This window comes from Manis pentadactyla, chromosome 2 (assembly GCF_030020395.1).
Source record: "Manis pentadactyla isolate mManPen7 chromosome 2, mManPen7.hap1, whole genome shotgun sequence".
Taxonomy (NCBI): Eukaryota; Metazoa; Chordata; class Mammalia; order Pholidota; family Manidae; genus Manis; species Manis pentadactyla.
Genome location: NC_080020.1, coordinates 162,442,304 through 162,463,283, shown reverse-complemented (window position 1 = coordinate 162,463,283; position 20,980 = coordinate 162,442,304). Strand labels below are relative to the sequence as shown.

The 20,980-nt window shown below is 44.6% G+C and overlaps 1 protein-coding gene across 4 annotated transcripts in view; it reads right to left on the bottom strand.

The window, feature by feature from the left end:
* REEP1 (receptor accessory protein 1) overlaps positions 1–12,290 on the bottom strand; it is a 97,411-nt gene extending 85,121 nt beyond the window's left edge. For all 4 annotated transcript variants that reach the window (XM_036931162.2, XM_036931164.2, XM_036931163.2 and 1 more), the window contains exon 1: positions 11,949–12,290. In XM_036931162.2, the coding sequence (XP_036787057.1) occupies positions 11,949–11,980 (32 nt within the window). In that variant the 5' untranslated portion in view covers positions 11,981–12,290. The remainder of the gene's footprint in view (positions 1–11,948) is intronic.
* Between the last annotated feature and the right edge of the window lie 8,690 nt (positions 12,291–20,980).

The window sequence follows — 20,980 nt, the reverse complement described above, 5'->3', positions numbered from 1 at the left end:
CCCATCAGACTGGAAAAATTCTAGAGTGTGACAATATCGAGTGATAGTAAAGTTATGGTGCCACTGAAATTGTATATATCGCTAAAGAAAAATCACCCTGGAAAACAATTTATGAAGAACAAAATGTAAAGGGGATTTGCTAGACCAGAAATTAAGAATTTTGAAGTGATAATTAAGACAGTGTGGTCTTGATACAGGGTCAGGCAAACTGATTAATGGAACAGAAGAGAAAGTCCAGGAACATACCCACACATCTATGGAAATTTAATGTATGGTATTTGGCCAAGTGAAAGAAACAAATACCCTATGCCTCAGTCATTCCATTCTTAAAGAAATTTGTGCACGGGTGCACCAGGGGACATGCACAACAATGTTCACTGCAGAATTATTTCTAAGGAAAAAGAGAAAAAAATCTAGAAACAACCCAGTATATATACAATGAAGGTAATGTTCTATTTCTTAAGCAGGGTGGTGAGTAAAGGGTATTCATTGTATTGTTATCCATTATACCCTGTTCCTTTATAGTCCTTTCTATTGACTTCTACAAATCAAGAAAATCCTGGAAATGGGAGACAAAAGATGTTAGAACCCCAGAGTGCTCGCCTTTCTTTAGACTGTTCTCAGAAGAACTCCTGTCAGCTTAGTGGCAGTAGGGCCAGCAGCTGTGAGTGTAGTAGTTGAATAATGGCCCCCAAGCATGTCCATATCTTCAACCTATGGATGTTACCTTATATGGTGAAAGAGACCATGCAGATGTGATTAAGGATTTTGAGATGGGGAGATTATCCTGGATTATCTAGGTGGGACCTAGATGTAATCACAAGGATTCCAATAAGAAAGTCAGAAGATGATATGAAGACAAGAGAAGGCAATGTGACCACAGACGCAGAGACTAGAATGATGCGGTCACAATGAATGCTAACAGCCACCAGCAGCTGACAGAAGCAAGGGATAGATTCTCTCCTGGAGCTTCCAGAGGGAAGCAGTCCTACCAACCCCTGGATTTTAGCCCCAAAAGACTCACTTCAGACTCAGGCCTCCAGAACTGTAAGAGACTAAATTTCTGTTAATTTAAGCAATGAAGTTTGTAGCTATCTCTTATGGCAACAATTACAGACTAATATAGCAGGTGAGATTGCTGATCCTCACTCATCTCTTTGTCCCAAATTGCACTCAGCACGCCCTCTCCTCTGCCTACTCTTCTCTCCCAACATTGGATGCCACAGAGTCCTCCAGGTAGAGGCAGCAGTGGCTTAATCTCTTCATATATCAGAAGCACCACTTCCCCTGCCGAAAGGGCTCCTCCCTACAATTTCCAACCAAAGCCAGAGAAGTCATCCCTGCACACCCACAAAACACCCACACAATGGAAAGAGCCCTGGTCAGGCAGGAGGGGCATGTGAATTCCAAGTTCCCCACTGACTGGTTATGTGACCTCATGAACTTCTCAAAGATGGAATTTGGAATTCATTCATCTTTATATCCCTGGTGCCAGGTGTAGTGCTTGGCACAAAGAATATGGTCAGTAGATGGAAAATCAATGAATCAATCAAATAAGCAATGAATCAATCAATCTTGAACAAAGATAGAAGGCCTATCCACTAAGAAAATCCTTCCAGTAACTCTTATCTCTCTTCCTCCACCACTAGAAGGGAAAAGATTAAAATCATAGAGCGCTAGAGCTGGAAGGTCTTAGAGTTGGAAGCCAGGAGCTCACTGCTTCACATTAGCACCAGTTGCTGGAAACCTTTTCTTTCTGTTTAAGCCAAAAGTATGTCTTCTAGTCACCCACTGGTCCTAGTCCAACCCTGTAATCCTGCAAATCAAACCTCCTCTTTCCCACACCAGGTCACTTTGAGAAATGGGAGACCTGGCCTCAACTCTCGCCAGTCAGGCTACTAACCTTTCAAGTGACCTAACCCCTGAGGCCATCTTCCTTGGCTGCCAAACAGAAGCCTGAGATCACTAAGATCCCTTTCTAGCTCTAAGATGCTAAGTGTGGGAAACCACCCCCTTGCTGTTCAATCCCTCCTCATTTTAAACTATCCATTGGGTTTTTATCTCAGTATTTTATTTATTTTTAGAATTGCTTCTTTTCCAATCGGTCCTTCCTCTCCCCACTCCACCCCAGGATGTGCTCTTTGTATTTTTGACTCTCTATTTTTCCATTTTAGAAAAAGTTATTCTAATGTCCGAAAGTAACATTTATTTTAAATAAACAATATATGTATGTTAATATTTATTTATTTGGGGGAGCTAATCCTTGCTTAGGTGTTAGCCTGCTTAAAAGAGTTGTTACTCCCTGTGTTTTGTAATTTTGGAGTATGAACTCATGTTCTTTGGAACTACTTTTGTATGAGGTGTATTGAGAGCTCTTAAAGAGATCAGATTAATTTTGGCCAGATGCCTGAAAGGTAACACTGGCCAAGACCAATTTTTATGTTAATCTCTCAGCTGGGGATACTCAGATCATATAGGATGTGTTCATTTAAACCTCAAACCCATATGAGGGCAGATACATGGAAGCTTTCAAATTCCCAGGGAGATACTCCTCTGCCACCCACCCCACCCCAACCCCCCAACTCAAGAACCCAGGGCAAGCAAGCTTTACTGTCATATGGGTCTTTCACTGTGCTTATGGATCTCTTTCTATGCAGGACTAGGTGGAATTGCCCTTCAAGTCTCAGCTATATACAAACGTTCAGCTCTAACTTAATATCTCTACAGACCCACAGACCCTCTTTTTTCTACATAGACATTAAAACCACCCTGGGCCAATCCTTAAACTTTGTATACTAAAGACAGCTGCAAATTGTTTGTTACTCCTCCCATTGACAGGTGGAGTCTAATCCCCCTTTTCAAATCTAGGATGGCCTTAAAGTGACTTGCTTAGCCAAAAGAATGCAGCAGAAGTGCCATCCTGGCAATTTCGAGATAGGTTATAAAAACTCTTGCAGTTTCTACTGATGCTTCTTGGAGCCCTGAGCCACCACCTAAGAAATTTGATTATCCTGAGGCCTTTAGGCTGGAGAAATCACATTAAGACCACAGGGAGAGGTCTTAGAATACCTGAAAAAGAAAGAGATGTCCAGTCTGCCACTACCATTGAGACCCAGATGACATAAAGCAGAGGTGAGTTTTGTGTCCTATGTCCTGTCCAAATTCCTGACCGACAGTGCCTGGGGAGATAATAACAAGATGGCTGCTGTTTTAAGCTAAATTTCAGGGTAGTCTGTTACACAGCTGCTATAGTACTAGTTCACACCCTTGCAAAATGATTCCCTCTCTGTTTTGTCTCCTGGAAAATTCCATTACTTACTTAAAAGTTCAGCTATGCTTTTAAGGGGATTGCTATTGTATTTTATCCAAAATTTTTACAATTTTTTATTGAGCTTTACTATGGGAGGGCTTTCGGACTATTAAGTTTTCCATTTTGCCAGAAACAGAAATCAAATCTTTCATCTTACAGAAGAGAAAACTGAAGTTTAGTGAAGTTAAGTTGCCATAGTCACAAATCAACGTTCTATAAACTTAGGTTTAAAACATGATCTTCTAAGCCCAAAGAGAATACTAAGTCATTACTCATTCAGAAAGAATTTCCTAAACACCTACTATGTGCTTAGACCTGCACTAGGCCCTGAATACCTGTGAACAAGTAAAAATCTCAAGTCATGGAGATCAAATCCTAGTGGAAAGACAGACCATGAACAAATAAATGAATTAAAAGCATAGTTTTAGGGTATGATAGGAAATAGTGTGTAGCATGTATTTTGGAGAAGGTAGTCAGAAAAGGCCTTTCCTTGAAGGGTAGCATATGAGCAAAGCCCTAAATGGAAAGAGGGAGAGGGCCGTGGATGATGTAAGGGAGTTTATCCTGGGCAAAGGGACCAGCAAGTGCAAAGGCCCTTGGGTGGGACAAGCTGGTCACCATCCAGGAATGGTGAGGAGGCTGGAGCTGAGTGAGCACAGGGAGAGTGGTACCGGGGGGGTCAGGGTAGTGGGCAGGGGCCAGGCCTTGCCGAGTCTTGCTGAGAAGGTAAGGAGTCTGAATTTTATTCTTCTTGTGACAGGAGGTCTTTAAACAGTTTTTAAACAGTAGGGAAAACTGTGACCTATTTTGTATTTTAAACAAGTTGTTGGAGAGACAGAAGTAGAAGCAGGGAAAACAAGTAAGAGGGTTTTGAAATGATCCAAGAAAGCAATGATTTTGGGTTAGAACCAGGTGGTGCCAGTGGAGGTGGGAGTCGGTGGGACAGGGAGTATTTTGAAGGTAGAGCTGAGGGGACTTGGGGAGAAGGCAGATTCCACAGCACACAGGGCCTGGCCTGATGAGGGTCCAGACACCGCTGGGCCCTGTGACTTCCTCAGGAGGGGCACATGGGGGGCCAGTGCTTCTCAGCCTCTTGAGCTCATAAGAAACAGTCCCTGGGAGTCCCAGTAAATCCACTGTGAGTCCCCAGCATCAGCTGACTTCACGCCTCTCTCAAGGTGGATTTACCCCACTCTCCTCTGACTAGCATGACCTGCTCAGCACAGCATTTTGTCTGGTAGGCGTTGCCTTGGCAGTCTAACCTATACTTGTGGAAAAACTAAATTTTTCATGCAACACAGTTAAGCAGCCCATCTGTGAAAGGCTCATGGTTGGGCACTGCCTTGGGGGACTCTCGACATTCGGACCTCATAACAAGCCAGCATTGAAACCAGGAAGGATGAACCACAGTCCAGCACAAATGCATAACTTGGGATCAAATCCTGGTTCTACAACCAACAATGGGACCCTTAGGCAGGCCAATTCCTTTTCCTTTTCATTTCACAAGGGAGATGGTGCCTGACTCAGCGTTTCTTAAGCTTCAAGGGGATCTTGTTAAAATGCAGTTTTTAAGGGGAGGAGAGGTAAATGCACAAACCACCATATTCCAAGATACAAAGTGACTATGCCACTCTGGGCAGCCAGAGGACAGAAAGCTTTCTTCAGTTAGGGGGCCCAAGGGAGGTTTCATGGAAGAAGGTAGATGGAGACAAAGAGAGTGTGATGAAAATCATAGGGCACTTTGAGGACCTTAGCCATGGAACAGCATTGGTTCGCTACAGTTGCTAATTTCTCCTCAAAATTAAGACCTCCTGTTTAAACTCACAAACAAAATAAAGAAAAGATTTCAAAAGGCGAGTGAGAGATATTTCTAATGAAAATAGGCAAAGGAATGTGTTAGGACCCAGTTGTAAGAGGGGGGAAAAAAAATCCCACCTTATACCACCTTTGGCAAAAAAGGACATTTATAGGTTTGCAAAGGGGGTTGGGATTCATTCATTCAATATATTTGGTGGTCATTGGGGCTGTTCACGGATGTTTCGCAGGGTTGGAATTCTCCACCCACTTTAATTCTGTGGCCATGTGATTTTCATTGGGCAATGAAGTGTGAGCAGAAGTGATATGTGTTACCTCTGGTTAGAGATACTTAAGAGCTGGTGCCTGACTCTGTTTTCTTCCCCTTGCAGATAAATCCTGGTACCTTAAGTGGCAGTGGCCCCTAAGACCAAGGAGGCTCAGTCAGCCTGGGCCTCTGGCAGAGGCTCTGAGTAGAGCCTCTGCCAACCCAAAGTAAGCAGGCAGCATAAAGCAAGAAATAAACCTTTGCTTGTCTCCAGCCACTGGGACTTGGGAATCTTACTGTAGCATAACCCAGTCCATCTTCATCATCACAATTAATATTTAATTGATACAAATGCTTCAGGGTTTTCATTCTGGTATTGCTCAAAGCATCAGAGGAGCTGTAGACACTGGGGCCTGAGTGACTAGAATCAAGCTCCTGGGGACAGCTTCCTTCTCTCTCTGCCCATGTCTCATCTCTGCTCTGCCATATTCTCCCCTCTTGCCAATAGATCTTCTTCATGTGCCAGGGTATTTAGCCACCAACAGCCCCACCTTCACATCTTTTCAGCTCTGGGCCCCACAGGCAAGGCTATTTATTCCCTCCCTGCTCCAAACCAATAAACCCTGAGGAAGGATCTGGTGGCTCAATTTGGGTCACACTCCCACCTCTGGACCAATCTCTGTGCCCAGGGAAAAGTGTAGCTAGGCCTGGGTCACATGCCCACCCCTAAGGCTGAAGGCAGAGAGGTGGGACAGGGTACATTACCATAAAAAAAATTAAATTAAATGGGGCTAATAAAAGTAAAAGGGAAAACTCATTTTGAAATCCAAGTATCACCCAGAGTCCCCTACAAGGAGGCAGAGGACATGAATGCATAGGTACAGAGAGGCCACAGCAGAATTTAACTGAGTTGTGACTGATGAAAAGCAAAGGAGAAAGAGAAAATGTGGAAACGAGTGATCAAAGATGCAGGCTAGAGAACCACCAGGCTGGGCAGCAACCTGCACTGGCCACAGAGAGGTACCTCTGGCCTAGCACTGCCAGGTGACTGATAAGGCTTGCTGGGGGCAGGATGTCAAGAGGGGATGTCAACTCAGGTCAAGGATGCTGCTCTCTGTTTACTAATTTAGGGAAGTGTGTCAAACTCCGGCAGTAGGACAGACCTTCTCTGATTGGGCGCGGGCTAAGTCTGAGAGAGCAAATACTGAACCATCATGTGTTGTGCCCCCATTACCATCTTCCCTTAATGAATCATTCATGGGACTCCTTCCACGCTGAGCCAACCCACTTTCCTACTTCTCAGGATGGTGTCCCAGGCAGCCTCCTGTCACACATAAGGACTGGGATTCACTTGCAGTCCCTGGCTTAGTTATGCATGCCATGCCGAGAGGCCTATACCAGATTACTGTCAAGACGCCATGAGACACCTCTATTGTGTGCCAAACACTTGGTCCTTTATCTATATTTCCTTTTTCTCTACAATCCCAGAAAAGCCCCTGGGTGTAGCTAAAAAAAAAAAAAAAAAAAACCCAAAGGGAAAACAACATGCTATGGATGAAATTTGAAAGTTTAGAACAAACTATATATATATATATATACACATATTCTATATATATAATCCATCTTCCAATCCATCAGAGACTTCTCAAGATCCAGAAGTGAGTAGAAAACATCCTTATAGCCCAAATGCAAACCCCCTTAAGCTCTTGGTTCCTGAAAAAATCCCCACAAACACCAAAAATCATGGTAACCAGTTGGGCATGTGTGTGGCAATTCTTGGCAGTGAAATTCCAAAGGTGCCATGTGCAGTTACTACTGCATGGCCAAGTCTCCCCTCCCCCTACCTCTTGAGCCCCCTTAGAAATGACCCCCCCCACACACACAACACACATGCACAAGAGAAAACGGCAGCCTCACTAGGGGGCCGCTGAGGGCCTCAGCGCCTGCCTCTCATTCTTCCCAGGCCCCCTCCTCCCCCAGTGAATACATGCTCTGAAGTGAATACAGCCTGCTTCAGAAGAAAGACAGGACTGGGCCAGTAATAACCAGGTGAGATCCTCACTTGTCAACTAACCTTCAAATAAGACACAGTGGAAAGAAGTTCACAAAAGCTACTTCCCAGCAGGCAAGCAGGATTAACAAAGAAAGAACAGGGTGACAGAATAGCAGCAAAATCTAAGCTGATATTTTTCACTTCCTAGAGGATACTCCTCCTATTTACAAATAAACATGGTACATGTGGGCCTGCTGGGGGAGGACGCAACAGGAAGGGGCCTCGAGGAGCACTGGCTCTTGGAACATTAGGACTTCAGTGAGATGCTGGCCAACACCTTTGTGTCACAGAAGGGGAGCAGGGTCCCAGAGTGAATAACAGTTGCCCTTTGGAATATAACAGTGGGTCAGACCAGCACTGGGGCTAGAACCCAAGTTTGCTGACTTCTAGCCCAACATCTTTCCTCTCACAATTCAACTGAAATGCTTACTCAGTCTCTCCCCTATACCACACACAGTGCCAGGAAACAAATCCTCAACCAACCTGAACCCTCTATTAATGGGATCATTTTCCTGCATTCCATGTTTTAAAAGCAGGCCCCCAAAGAAAGGCAAGCCCATGTTTAAGGATTTATGCCCTCTTCTTTTTTTCCACTTGTTTTACCACAGTTGGGGAATATCTTGAGGACAACCCACATTCCTTCCAGTCTCCTCTACTTATCCAACCCTGTCCCAGGACACACAGACTTCATGCTCCAAATCACAGTCCTCAGAGCTAGCCAGATCTGCAGCTATCAAACTAAGATACTCTTAAACATCAGACTGTGCTTTCTAAAAACTAACCCTTTTTTAAAAAAGATGTGCAATGTCAAAATAGGGGTTTTTCTCCATAGTTTTCAGTTATTTAGAAAATGTGTTGAATTTGAACTATCTTTTCCCCACAATGAATTGGAGTTTTGGTCTACTGACCCCCAAGGTGGTAGGAAGCTCTGGATTCATTCAGCCAACATTCTGGACCTCAGCCAAAATTCTGTCTAGAGACAATGAGGCAACACCTGTTCTTTGGAATAGATGCTTCAAGATAGTGCCTTCTCTCAAGAGACAGAGAGCAACTTCTGTGTATCCCTTGCAGTGCCCACAGACATACTCTTCCCAGTTTGAAATTCCTTTGTGCTTATGCCTTCAGTGGTTTGTGAAGAAAACAGATTATTTTAAAGGAGGCAGTCCTAAATGAGCCCCCATGTTCCGTGAGATCTCAACCAGGTTCTAACAGGGCCAACTTTGCTGCAGTACTGAGTATCTCTTCCTTAATTCTCCAAGGCTGAGCCAAGGCTGTTAGGAGGAAGACAGCTTGCAAGAAAGCAGCATCTCAGATTGGTCCTCACCCCAGGAGCTTTGCCCAGTGAGCACAAGCCTGTCCTGAGGCAGAATAAACTCCATCCCTAGGGGATAACACTGGCCAGCAACCCTGCTTATCCCAGAGCCTCTGATCTTCAACACAACTAACTTTTACTGTGTACATTCAGGGCCAGATACCTCAAAAAAGAGGCTTTGGAGGCGGTGAGGGGTTGGAGAGTGAATAAGCCACAATTGTTGCCCTAAAAACACTCACAGCCAATGGTGACACAGCCATCTACAAGCATCAGCTGGCTGTCCCTGGATGCCATCCACTTGTCTCGAGCAAGCCTCTGGTCGGAATGAATATACTCCCTTTCCATCCTCAGAACACAGAGACAGGTCTTCCTTCAATGTTTTCTGGTGTCCCAGCAGCTTACAAAACCACGAAAAGATTACTTACAGGAAATGGAACTAGTGAACCAAATCATAGGATGCCATACCAGAGGTCTTGGGAGCTTGAAAGAGATCAATTTAGGATGACTCAATGGCACTGAGTGGAAAGGGCACTGGACCAAAAATTCAGAGCCTGTTTTCTTCACCAGCTTAGATCGGGTCCTTGGTAAGGCACATTCTCTCTGTGGTTTTACAGATGACAGGGGAGAACTGTACAGTGGTTTTTGTTAGCAGTAAAACCCATATACTTCCCAAATTATTTTTTATCTAGAGCCCCAAAATATAAAGCAAAAGGGAAGTTGCTCATATTGAATCAAGGCTGGGGAGCCCAGAACCTCCCACTCAGGCTGGATGGCCCTCAGAGAAGCCAGTTTGAAAACCGCAGGAGTAGATTAAATCTGAGAGCCCTTTCCAGAGCTCGTACACCCTCTCTTAGATATCTGGGGAGGACAAAAGGACGGCATCATCATTAATTTGATGCTTTCATGGTGCTTGGCAATTTATATATAATGTGTCATTGAAATCTTCCCAACAGCAACATGAGGCTAACTAGCTTATAAACTGGGATCTATTGAGAAGAGGCAGAACTGAGATTTGAACCAAGGTTTTTCTGATTCCAAACTCAGTATTCCTACTCCTTGCTAAGAGTATGTGGAAATTTGGGCTGAATCCCAAATATAAACGTATGTACATATATGCGTAGGGAAAAACATCTTGAAGAATATAACTCTCAAAATGATCATTAGCTACTTCTGTGTGGTAATAATGTGGATGGTTTTCAATCTACTTACCTATATTTTCTTATTTTCCTAAAATGAACAGGTATTATTTATGTGAAACAAGTACTGTTTATTAAAGTGGTTTTAATAATTGACAACAAACACATCCATGTTGGATTTTTATAGGGATAGCAGACTGGGGAGGGGAGGTATTGTAGGTGGTAACCCTGAACTTTTCGAGTTGGCAGTGGGAATAACAATCCCAAATCCCATAAAATCTCCAGCGGGGCTGAGGGTTCTGGGCTGACCTGAGGAGCAGTTCTCATGGTCAGTTAATTTCTCTGAAGCTTCACTTCAGGGCAGTGTGGCTGTTGTAGAAATTAATAGCCAGTCCCTGAGACGCCTCCCAAATACATGCCTCTTCTCTCCTGCCCCCTCAGCTGCCTTGTATAGTTGGGGGTGGGGTGAACTAATAAAATTAAAGATGGTCGTGGGGACCCCAGACGAGAAGTCCTCACTCCCCTGTGGTCCAGCCCCCACCCAATGGGACCCACAGAGAGTGAGCACTCCAGCCAGGGCAATCAAAGTCTCCAGCCCCACCCTGACGGCCTCCCAGAAGCACAGCCAAATAAGAAGATCACAGCATTCCCTCAAGAGAGAGGCTAGCACTCTGAAAGAAGACAGCCTTTGGTCAAGCATGAGGTGGGGCAAGGCGTGCCAGCCATTTCCCTGCATTATTCATGCCAGCTCTTGCCGCAGAAATCTTCTAAATATTTAACATGCCACCTCAAAGTACAGCACAAACCCCCAGCAGTTGGTAACAGCTGTGGAGAAGCCTGCATGGAATGACTTAGGGACTGAGAGGCACATACACTCTGACTTTGGGAGGGAAGCCCAGAATGGTGGCTGGGAGACAATGCTGGGAAAGACTTCTGAAGGCTACTCTTGACTGCTGTTTTGAAAATCAGTACAGAAGGGTAGGAGATGGGAGATGCTTCAGAATGTGAGGAGTGATGGTGCACAATCAACTGGAGCCTGAAACCCCCACCTTTCTCAAACAAAGAAAAAGCCAGAAGCACATCTCCAGCCCCCACTCTCCAGACCAATGTCAGCCCTGGCTTCCCGGAGCAGGTGGCAGATCTGTCCCGACTCTGGCAAGAATGGTTAGGGAAGGAGAGACCCTGGAACAGCCATGTCTATCTCAAACGCGGAGTAAGTCCACAGGGGAAGGAGTTCAGATATCTACTCAGCTCTGGCATGTCACACAAAAACGCCCCCCCCACGCACACCCCCAATGACTTGACACAGGCCTCACCCCACATGACTCTGCGCTCTCCTGCAAGGCCTCATTGCCACCATCCTGGTGGCCTCCTGTCACTTGGAAATTTCCCGTGAATTCCTGGAGAAGCCTGCCTCGACGTCTCCCTCAACTCCCCCCGCAAAAGGAATCAGACATGAGGGACGCGAGGCGTCTACCCCAAGATCCATATATGTCCTCCTCCTCCGTCCCACTTGCCTTTGCCTCTGTCAATTTGAAAAACCTAAAAAGGAGTATTTTTTCAACCCCATGAGGAGCCCCGCCTCCATCTCTCCAGCCTGCTCTGCGCCGACCCTTCCAGGCAGCGCCCCAAGCTCGTACCGGATCTGTCATTTTCACCTGACAAAAGCGTGGTGGCGGGCGCGGCAACGGGCGACCCCGGCCAGCGTTTCTCCCAAAGGAGACAGCCGCGTGTCCCCGCGGCGCGCCCATTCGGGACCCCTGCAAATCCCACCACCCCGGGAAACAAAGCCGCCGGGGCGCGGCGAGACGCAGCCCCCAGCGGGGCCCCCATGCACCCCAGCCCGCGAGGCCGCGCCCGCCAACCCGCACCCGAGCCGGGCCCCGCAGGGCAGCGGCCGCTTCCTGAGTCGCCGGCTCACAGGCGTCCTCAGCAGCTACTGTACCTGCTAAATTTAGCGGCCGCCGGGTATTAATAGCCGAGCGAACGGGGCCGGGCGCTGCAGCGGCGCGCGCAGCCCGAAGGTCGGGGGCAGAGAAGGAGGGGAGAGAAGGGACGCGAAGAAGGCCACTTACACCACCAGCCTGGAGATGATCCATGACACCATGGCGGGCGGGCGGGCTCGGCCCGGGCGGCGCGGCGCGGCGCAGTTGGGCTGCGGGCGGCTGCGGCGCTCGGGGATGTCCGTCCGCGCACGGCCGCCGCCGCCAGACTGAGCGCGCCCGCCGCCCTGCCCCGCGCTCGCGCGTCGGCGCAGCCGCGGCACGTTCCGGCGGCGGCGGCGGCCCCCCCTCCAGCCCCCCGGGGCTCGGCGGGCCCGCGGCGATTGGGCACCAAGCCGGTCGGGAGAGCGAGACCCGCCTCGCGCTTGTCGCCCCGGCCGGAGGCTGAATTCGGGCGGTTCCTCCGCGCGCCTTGATGCGGCGGACTCTCACTTGGAACCCTAGGTGACCTAATGGTTAGGGCAGAGGCTCGGGCGCCGCCCCACCTTCAGTGTTGTGGCGGAGAAACTGAAGTCTGGACCTGGATCTTGGGAATCTGTCTCCACGTGTTCTGGTTTGGGATACAAGCATCCTTCAGGCTACTGCGCTAGCCTCTTAAGGGACTGTAGCTGTAATACAGACCCGATTCCTCCAGGCTGTCCCCTGCAAGTCATTATCTGCATAGAAAACAAATCTGGGCGTATGTCTTCCCTAGTTAAAATTCTAAAGACTCCCCTACAAGATCTGGTCCATGCCTACAAACTCATTGCCAACACCATTCCCCAAATACCCCTCTAGCTCTTTTCACTTAAGGCATTTTGGGCATAACGCTTCCCTCTCCCCATCTGCTTTTTCATGATTCGGATAAAAGGTTATTTCCTAAGGAAGGCCTTTCCAAGGGGGCAGCTCCACCATTTGTGTGGAATTGCCTTAGGGGTGCGATCTGGCCAGGAGGTGCTGGAAGTTGTTATTGCATGGTACCACTGCCCTGCCTAGCCATTTGCAGCCTTAAAGGGAAAATGTTCATTCTGTACACAAGTGTCTTATGTATTTTTTAAGTATTGCATTAAAGATTATTTATCTTGATTAGTGCATTTTTTAGCACTCCTTTAAATTTTGCCCCTCAGGCGAATGCCTCACTCTCCTCACCCTAGTCTTGGCCTTTATTCCTTTATGCTTGGTAAACCTTTACCCACTGCTCCTCAGCTCTGCCACTGTCTTCCTCACCCGCTCTCCATGGTGCTCTCAGAGCACTGTACTCCTATGCTGATGCTCATGTCATGTATAATTCAGTGTCAGATGTGAGGTATAAGAGGCGAAGGCTTCTTTAAAGGAACCCTGCCCAAGATGACTTCCTAGAAGAGGCAGGGAGACCTCAGACCTTGACAGAAACAAGTTGGAAATGTACCAGTGTGCGCGCCTTTGAAAGAGACACAAGCAGAAGAAATATCTAGCCCACAATAAGGGGACTGCAGGTGAGACATCCCCTAAAAGGAGCATCCAAAGGACCCACAAAATACCTGTAATTTAGTTTTGTTTTTTTTTAAATGCGGTCTTGACCCAGTTTTGAGGCTGTGCTAGAGGCAGGTCAGTTCCTCTTCCCAGGCAGTTAGATTAAGTCCACACCCCCAGCCACCTCCCTTATCAGGCTCTCACATTTCAGGCCATTACCCATCTGCCCTGAACACCCAGGGCAGGGTACTGGAGAACCAAGGACAGCTCCTATGCCCTAGAGCCCACTGAATTCACATTAACCAATCCTAAAATAAACCTGCTTATCCTCCCCGCCCTTCGCTTCCTGCAGAAACCAGTTACTCTCTCTCCCTCTGCTTTGTAATCCACCCCAGTGTTCACCCTGAGTGGTCCTGTCTTGCTGTTCAGGGAACTGTGAGCATAACAAAACTGCAAAACCTTCTAGTTATTCTCTGTTGATCTCCATCCAGCCTCATCATGCCTTATCCAAGGAAATACGGTTGAAAAAATACCCACACAGGAAAACACTTGGAATACCTATGAGGCCCATGGAGACAGCATCAAGCAAATAGGGCCTTTCTGAGACTCCCCTTCCCTCCATTCATGTCCCTCCCCCACACTCTGGACAGGTCAGAAAATGTTATTAATAATCTTGCAGGTGGAATATGTGGTTCAAAGAGATCTTTTTGGTGGAAAAATAGAGAAACTCTCCACATGCTGTTCGTCTCCTGAATGTCCTCTATTTCCTATAAATGGAATGCACAGATTTCATGGTAACACAGAAATGGACATTTTAATGAAATGAGACTACTCATGAAGTTAAAACATTTGGGGGTCTTTCTGTTACCTGAATACAGCCAGAAAACTAGTGGGACCAACCCAGATTTCACTCAAGGGCTGAGAAAAATGTGTTCCACAGAGCCAGCTTGGTCAAGCAGAGGAAGGGAAAGAATAAAGAGAGAAGAAAGTTGCTTTTATTTTTCTAACCTCATTCTAGCTCTTTCAGTGTAACTGTTACACATTACATTTCTCCATCCTAGGTGCCCTCCAGTTTGTCCTTGACCCTGGAAAACATGAGGCCAGGGAATGGACAAAGTCTTTAAACAATGGAACTCTTACAGCCATCAGTTGGTTCACTTTAAATTCTTTTACACATGGACTGCTGTTAGAATAGATGCTTATTCTCCATTTTTACCCTGCACTTTCCCCCTTTCTTCTGGAAAGACCTCTCCATTTTGTATTGGGGAATGATTCTTCGGTTCCTTAAAATCGTCATTTTCTCACATGTCTTTACCACCTCGATTGGTTCATGAGTGATCACTGGATATAAAATGGGCAAAACTTTTCCCCTCAGATTTTTGAAGTTGAAAATAAGGAAGAGACTTCCACTTTCATCCATGAAGCATCAACTGCCACAGGAATTGTCCTCCTACTGTAAACAACTAGAAAACCAGAAAAAAATATATCAAGCAACTGTTTTTAAGCTTTGGATAACAGGCAGTAGGGTACTGTGATAACTATGAAACAGGAAATAAATGATGTGAGACCTATAATTGCCCCTACTTGCTGCCTCAAGGCAGTTTCCAGCTATCACTTCAGTTTACAGCAATCACTTCAGACGGAGCCCAACAATCTCACAGAGTTCAGGAAGGAACAATTCAACACTATTTAAAGAAAAACAGAAAAATCCAGAAATCAAAAAGATAAAGTTTACAATATCCAACATGCAAACAAAAATTGTGAGGCATGAAAAAATCATGACTTATAAGTAGGGGGAAAAAATCAATTAATAGGAAGAGACCAAGAAATGACAGAAATGATAGAATTAGCAAAGACCTTAAAATGTGTAATATTTGAACAAACATTTTGCCACAAAAATATTGATTTTTTATATGGCAAAAATGGCACAAAATGGTAAAAGAAAAGAGGCATGAAAAGATGCTCCACATCATTGGGAAAATACAACTTGAAACCACAATGAGATACCACTACACATCTGTAAGAATGGCTGAAACTAAGAAGTCTGACTACACCCAGTTCTGACAAGGATCTGGAGTGACTAGAACTCTCACACACTGCTGGTAGAAACTACAAAGGTACAACTATTTTAGAAAAATGGTTTGGAAGATTATTTTAAAGTTAAACATATATATGACTTAGAAATTCCACTTTTTAGACATTCAGCCAAGAAAAATGAATACATATGTCACAGCAGCTTTATTTATAATGGCCCAAAACTGAAAAAAAGAATTACTCAACTGGCAAATGGATAAACAAACTGTGATAGATCCACTCAGTGGAATATTACATAGCAATAAAAAGGAATAAACTACTCATACTTGCAACAACATAGAGGAATCTCAGAAGCATTATGCTAAGTGTAAGAGGCCAGATACAAAAGACTCTTATGACATAATTCCATTTCCATTAAATTCTAGACATGACAAAACCTTTTTGTTCTACAAATTCTAGCTGCTTCTGTCTCCCCGTCTCTACCACAGTGATGGAAAGCACACCAGTGGGTCCCAGAAACAAGGAATTAGGGAAGAGAATTGTCTGCAAAAGGGTGAGAGGGAACTTTTGGGTGACGGAAAGATTCTATATTCTGAAGGTGGTGGTAATTACCAATCATATACATTTGTCAAAAGTCACTGAACTTTACACTTAAAATTGGTGAATTGTACTGTGTGTAAATTATATCTCAGAAAAGCTCATTAAAAAAATTGCAAAACAATTTATGATGTGCTAAGTGAAGCAGGTAGTTCTGGACAACTATGTTTTTTAATTGGTCTTTTTAAAATTAATTGACATTTATTATGTATTAAGAAAAATAAGGCTTTCAGTCCCCTTTGAAAATGTAGTGATTTTTTTAATGTAAATGTTTGCCTGAAACATTGACATTGCCAGGGAAACTCAACATTAAGGTAGAGATATACCAGAGGTGGTTTACCATGAAGATAAAACTTAAATTTTAGAGCCTCTAATTTGTAAAGGTGCCCTTTAAAGACCTGTGCACAACTCTAGCAATGTGGTCACATAATTATATGTCTTCATAAAATGTGCAAAAATAAAATATTTTAGTTGAAATCTGTTTTATTTTTCCCATTTCAACTCTTGATCATAATTCTCCTTGTGGTGAGTGTTTTCCAAGTGGCCAAAGGCATTTTGGGGGGCTAGTTAACGTGAAATTTAATTGGGGACACATTTTGTTAGGGTTTGTAGAGATAGAGTTGAAGGCATTTCCAAGTCAAGTTACAGCTACTTCCCAGTAAAGGAATGACTTCCAAGAATCCTCCTACTGCCCACAGGGCCAACTCACCCAGCTTCATGACACAAAGTTTCAGAGCTAAAGACTGTATTACAGTATTGTAACATCTCTAATACCAAATGCCATGGTGTTATTTTTTCCCCTACACACACACACACACACACACACACACACACACATAAAACAGTAACACTATTATACACAGCAGTAACAGTATAACTTCACTGGGGTACCCGGACTGATTCCAATGTGTGAGATGGGGTCTTCCCACACATATTAACACCAGGCAATTCTCAATCACCAGCAAGGTGTTGGAGAACTCAATTCTGATACTATCTGCCGTGAGACAGCACCAAATTCCCAGGTTAAGGGTTCTGTCCTACAAAACTGCCCTCCACCCCCCACTCCAGACACCGATCACAAGCCCCAAGCAGTTCCCTGCGCTTCTGACCTGCCGGCTACAGATTGGATTTTCCCAGGACCTCCCCGGTGGTTCGATTAATTTGCTAGAGTGGCTCACAGAACTCAGGAAAACACATTTACCAATTTAATAAAGGAAACCGTAAAGGATACAAGTTAACAGTCAGATGAAGAGAGACCCAGGGAAAGATTCCAAATAAAGAAGCTTCTATTCTAGTGGAGCTTGGGGCCTGGCTTGGTAGTACGTGGCGGCGTTCTGGTTCCCCAAGCATAGAAGCTTTCTCCAAGCAAGAAGCAGAATCCAAATGAGCAGAGAAAGCAGAGAAGACAGAGACAGCCGAGCGGAGAGCTCTTTTCACAGGTTTTTGTGAGGGCTTCATTGCATTGTCATGATTGACTAAACTACTGGCCATTGGTTGATCCAACCTCCAGCCCCCGCCCTAGTGGGGGTGGGAATGTCCAAGTCTTTCAATAACGTGACAAAACACCTGTTTCACCTTTAAGACTCTGCAGTGTTTTCAGGACCTGTGGATGAAGATCAAATACCTGGGAGATACATATTTGGTCTTATATCACAGGTATGAATATGTCCTGCAGCCCTAGCCCTGGGAATGTTTGGCTAGTGGTAGGGAAACAAGGTTTGAAATGTACCAAGCCAAAATCTAGTCCATAATTATTCTTCCAGTCATTGAATGTGTAAAACTGTAAATGGAGGAATCAGTTCTCATCAATGCCTGATCAAAACAGTTCTTTTTTTTTTCAGGAGTATACTCAATAATATAGTATATATGATTATAAATGCACTGTGTCTTATTTATTACTTTTTTGATGGGCATGATGGCAGAAATAGAATGTATCAAGATCCTGTGTTTATAAGCGTAAAGTTGTAGCAATGTTACAAAGAGCAAGTAAGTCTCTGTGAAGTTATGTTTTATGAATCCCAACTGTAAACATTTCAATCATCCATGCCAATTTAAATACTGCGTTTATGTCTATCCTCTTCATAAAAAATGCCAGTACAAAATTGTTGTCAAATAAAGAGATGATGGAAGAATACACAGTAGAAAAGGTAGAAAAAAATATTATAAAGGAGTGTTAGATGATTAATAAAAATTCTGTGCTATTTTTACTGGCTTTACTGACATTTGTGATTCTTTCCAGCTTTTTAAAATTTGTAATTTGTGACATTTTTTTCTCATTCTAAAAAATATTCACATTCACAGATAATTTTGTATTTATACATTTGAGGACCCAGCTACCAAATTCTTTAAGTTTCAGGCCTTATAAACCTGAATATGCCCCTTCATATTTTATTGTATTAATTTGCATTCCCTAGTATGGGCAGCAAGATTGATTTTCATCTGTTGGTTAGCCATTTATGTTTCATCTTTTGAGAACTGTCTTTACCATTTCTTCTGAATGGTAGAAACTTTCTACCTAAAAGAAAGTTTCTTTCTAGCAAAAGAAAACTTTACATTTCTTCTGCTTTATTTTCTGTTACATATATTAGAATTTTCCCCCTCTCATTTGCCTTTTAAAAATGTCTGTGGTATTTTTGACATACAGAATTTAAAAGTATATATATTAATTTATATTTTATCCTAATACAGCAATTAATATTTATCTCCAATGCAGAAACTTTACATTTCTTCTGCTCTATTTTGTCTTTCTTATTTGGAGCAAGTGTTCCAGTTTTAGCAAATTATTTTTAATCTTATTATCAGTGATCTGTATTAGATTGTTTTCAGCTGCAAGTAGAACCCCCACCCCCACCCCCATCCCAACTCAACAGTAGGAGTGCATTTTTCTCACATAACAAGAAATACAGTAGAGGTTATGGGTTTAACAGCCCAGGCCTTGAGTCAGCCTCCCTGTAATACACTTGGCCTTTCTCTCTTGGCTAAGAGAGGGCTGCACAACATCAAATAATATGCCCTTGCACAACCTGTCCAAAGGCAGGAAGGAAGCTTCAGGGACTGCTCACATTTCTAATAAAGAGGAAATATTTCCCGGAAGCCCTTCCCCCCAGACTTCCCCTTACATCTCAGAAGCCAGAACAGGGTCAAATGGTAATGCCAACCAATCCCTGGCAAAAGGGAAATGAATGTACCCTGACTTTCTTGACCTATTCATGATTTTTTTCTCAGGGACTGAGCCATCTTCCCTTAGCACATTGCCATCTGTTACTGAACAAGGTTTGGATAGTCAGCAAGAATGGCAAATGGCAGTCAGGTGGGCAAACAACAATGTCTTATCCACAAGATCAATAAGATCACTCACGTAGTTTGCTTGGGCTGTAACAAGTTACTACAAGCTAGGTGGCTTAACACAAAAAAAAGGTACTCTCTCACAGTTCTGGCCCCTAGAAATGTGAAACCGAGCTGTTTGCAAGGCCATGCACCTTCTAAAGGCTCCAGGGAAGAATCCTTCCTTGACCCTTCATAGCTTCTGATGGTTGCTGGCAATCTTTGGTATTTGTGGGCTTGTAACTGCATCACTCCAATTTCTGCTTCTGTCTTGATGCAGCCATCTTCCCTTTGTGTCTGTCCTATGGCCTTCTTCTAGGGATACCAGTCATTGAGTTTAGGACCTACCTTAATCCAGTATGACCCCATCTGAACTACTTTTATTGGCAAAGACCCTATTTTTTAATCAGGTCACATTCATAATAACCAAGGGTTAGGATTTCAAGATATTTTGGGGCACCATAATTCAACTCCCAACAATCACCAGCTTTACCTATATCCAAATCTCTGGTGCAATGCTGAGAGAACAGAGAGAGCTAGGACAGGCCCTCAGTATACACTTCCAGTGGCCTTAGCTGCAACAGTCAGGGGTCCTTCTCCACATGCCCTATGCCCTGACTATGCCCTCGGCACCCTCATAACCAACACTAGCCTTTGTCCCCAGGCTCTACCAGGGCATCTCGGGACCCATCTGAGCCCAAGAGACTGTGGCAACTTCAACACCATCTTCCATAGGGCCCTCCTTGGTTCTGAGCTCAGAGAATGAGGCAGCCACACAACAAAACAGTTGCTCACAGATCAATCTTGTGAATATGGGCATCAAGTTCCTACCAGTACTTTGGAGCTAAGTAACAGACAATTTGGACTCTGCCTAATATGTTGGAAATTGGTAATACCTCAAGTCAGCCAATAGATGGAGCTGTCTATACCACCCCAAACAAGCTGTGGGACTTTATTTCCTCATTCTATTAATGGACTCCTGCTGAAATGAGAGTAGAGCAGAGGTCCATGTTAGATGTAGACCACAGCACTAACACATTCATACTGTATTCCTACTGTTCAGAGGTTGAGTCTGGAAGCCCTGGACACCAAGACAATGATTGTAGTATGAATTGAGAAATGGTCAACATTTCCTTAATACTCAGCCTGGTCTTATAAGCCTAAGTCAGTGGTCTCTGCCTCAGACACCTGTGGAACCTGGTCATGTCATACTGAGGTACCCAACACATAAGGTGGCATATGGGGAAATACCCAGATATGGGAAGGTAGGGTCCAAGAAGTCAAGTCTGGGCTGTTGACAACTCCTCCCTGACCGGAGTTGATTGGCCCAGGGGTGGGTGCCTGACTCAACACAGGATGGAAGAAGGGAAATGTAATAATCCCACTCTGATAAAGGATGCATCAGAAGCTGTTACCCCCAATTTCCTCTTTGCATAGAAGATCATCAATTAGAAGGAATCTGAGCCAACATCGAGGAAAAAGAGAAAGGAAGAAAGATGTCAGCAACATTTAAATCCTTGGTTCTAGAGCTCTGGTTCCAGCTTCAACCCCACTGTCCCCATGTTTGTATCTTTACCACACATCCCCCTTTGGACATAGGGTGGATTTCTGGCACTTGCAGGCCAAGAGTTCTGAGAAATAAGTGTATTAAGCCCACCTCCTCAGGCGCCTCAGTGAGGAATGGCCTCGCTGTCACTATTACTCTTATATCTGTGTCA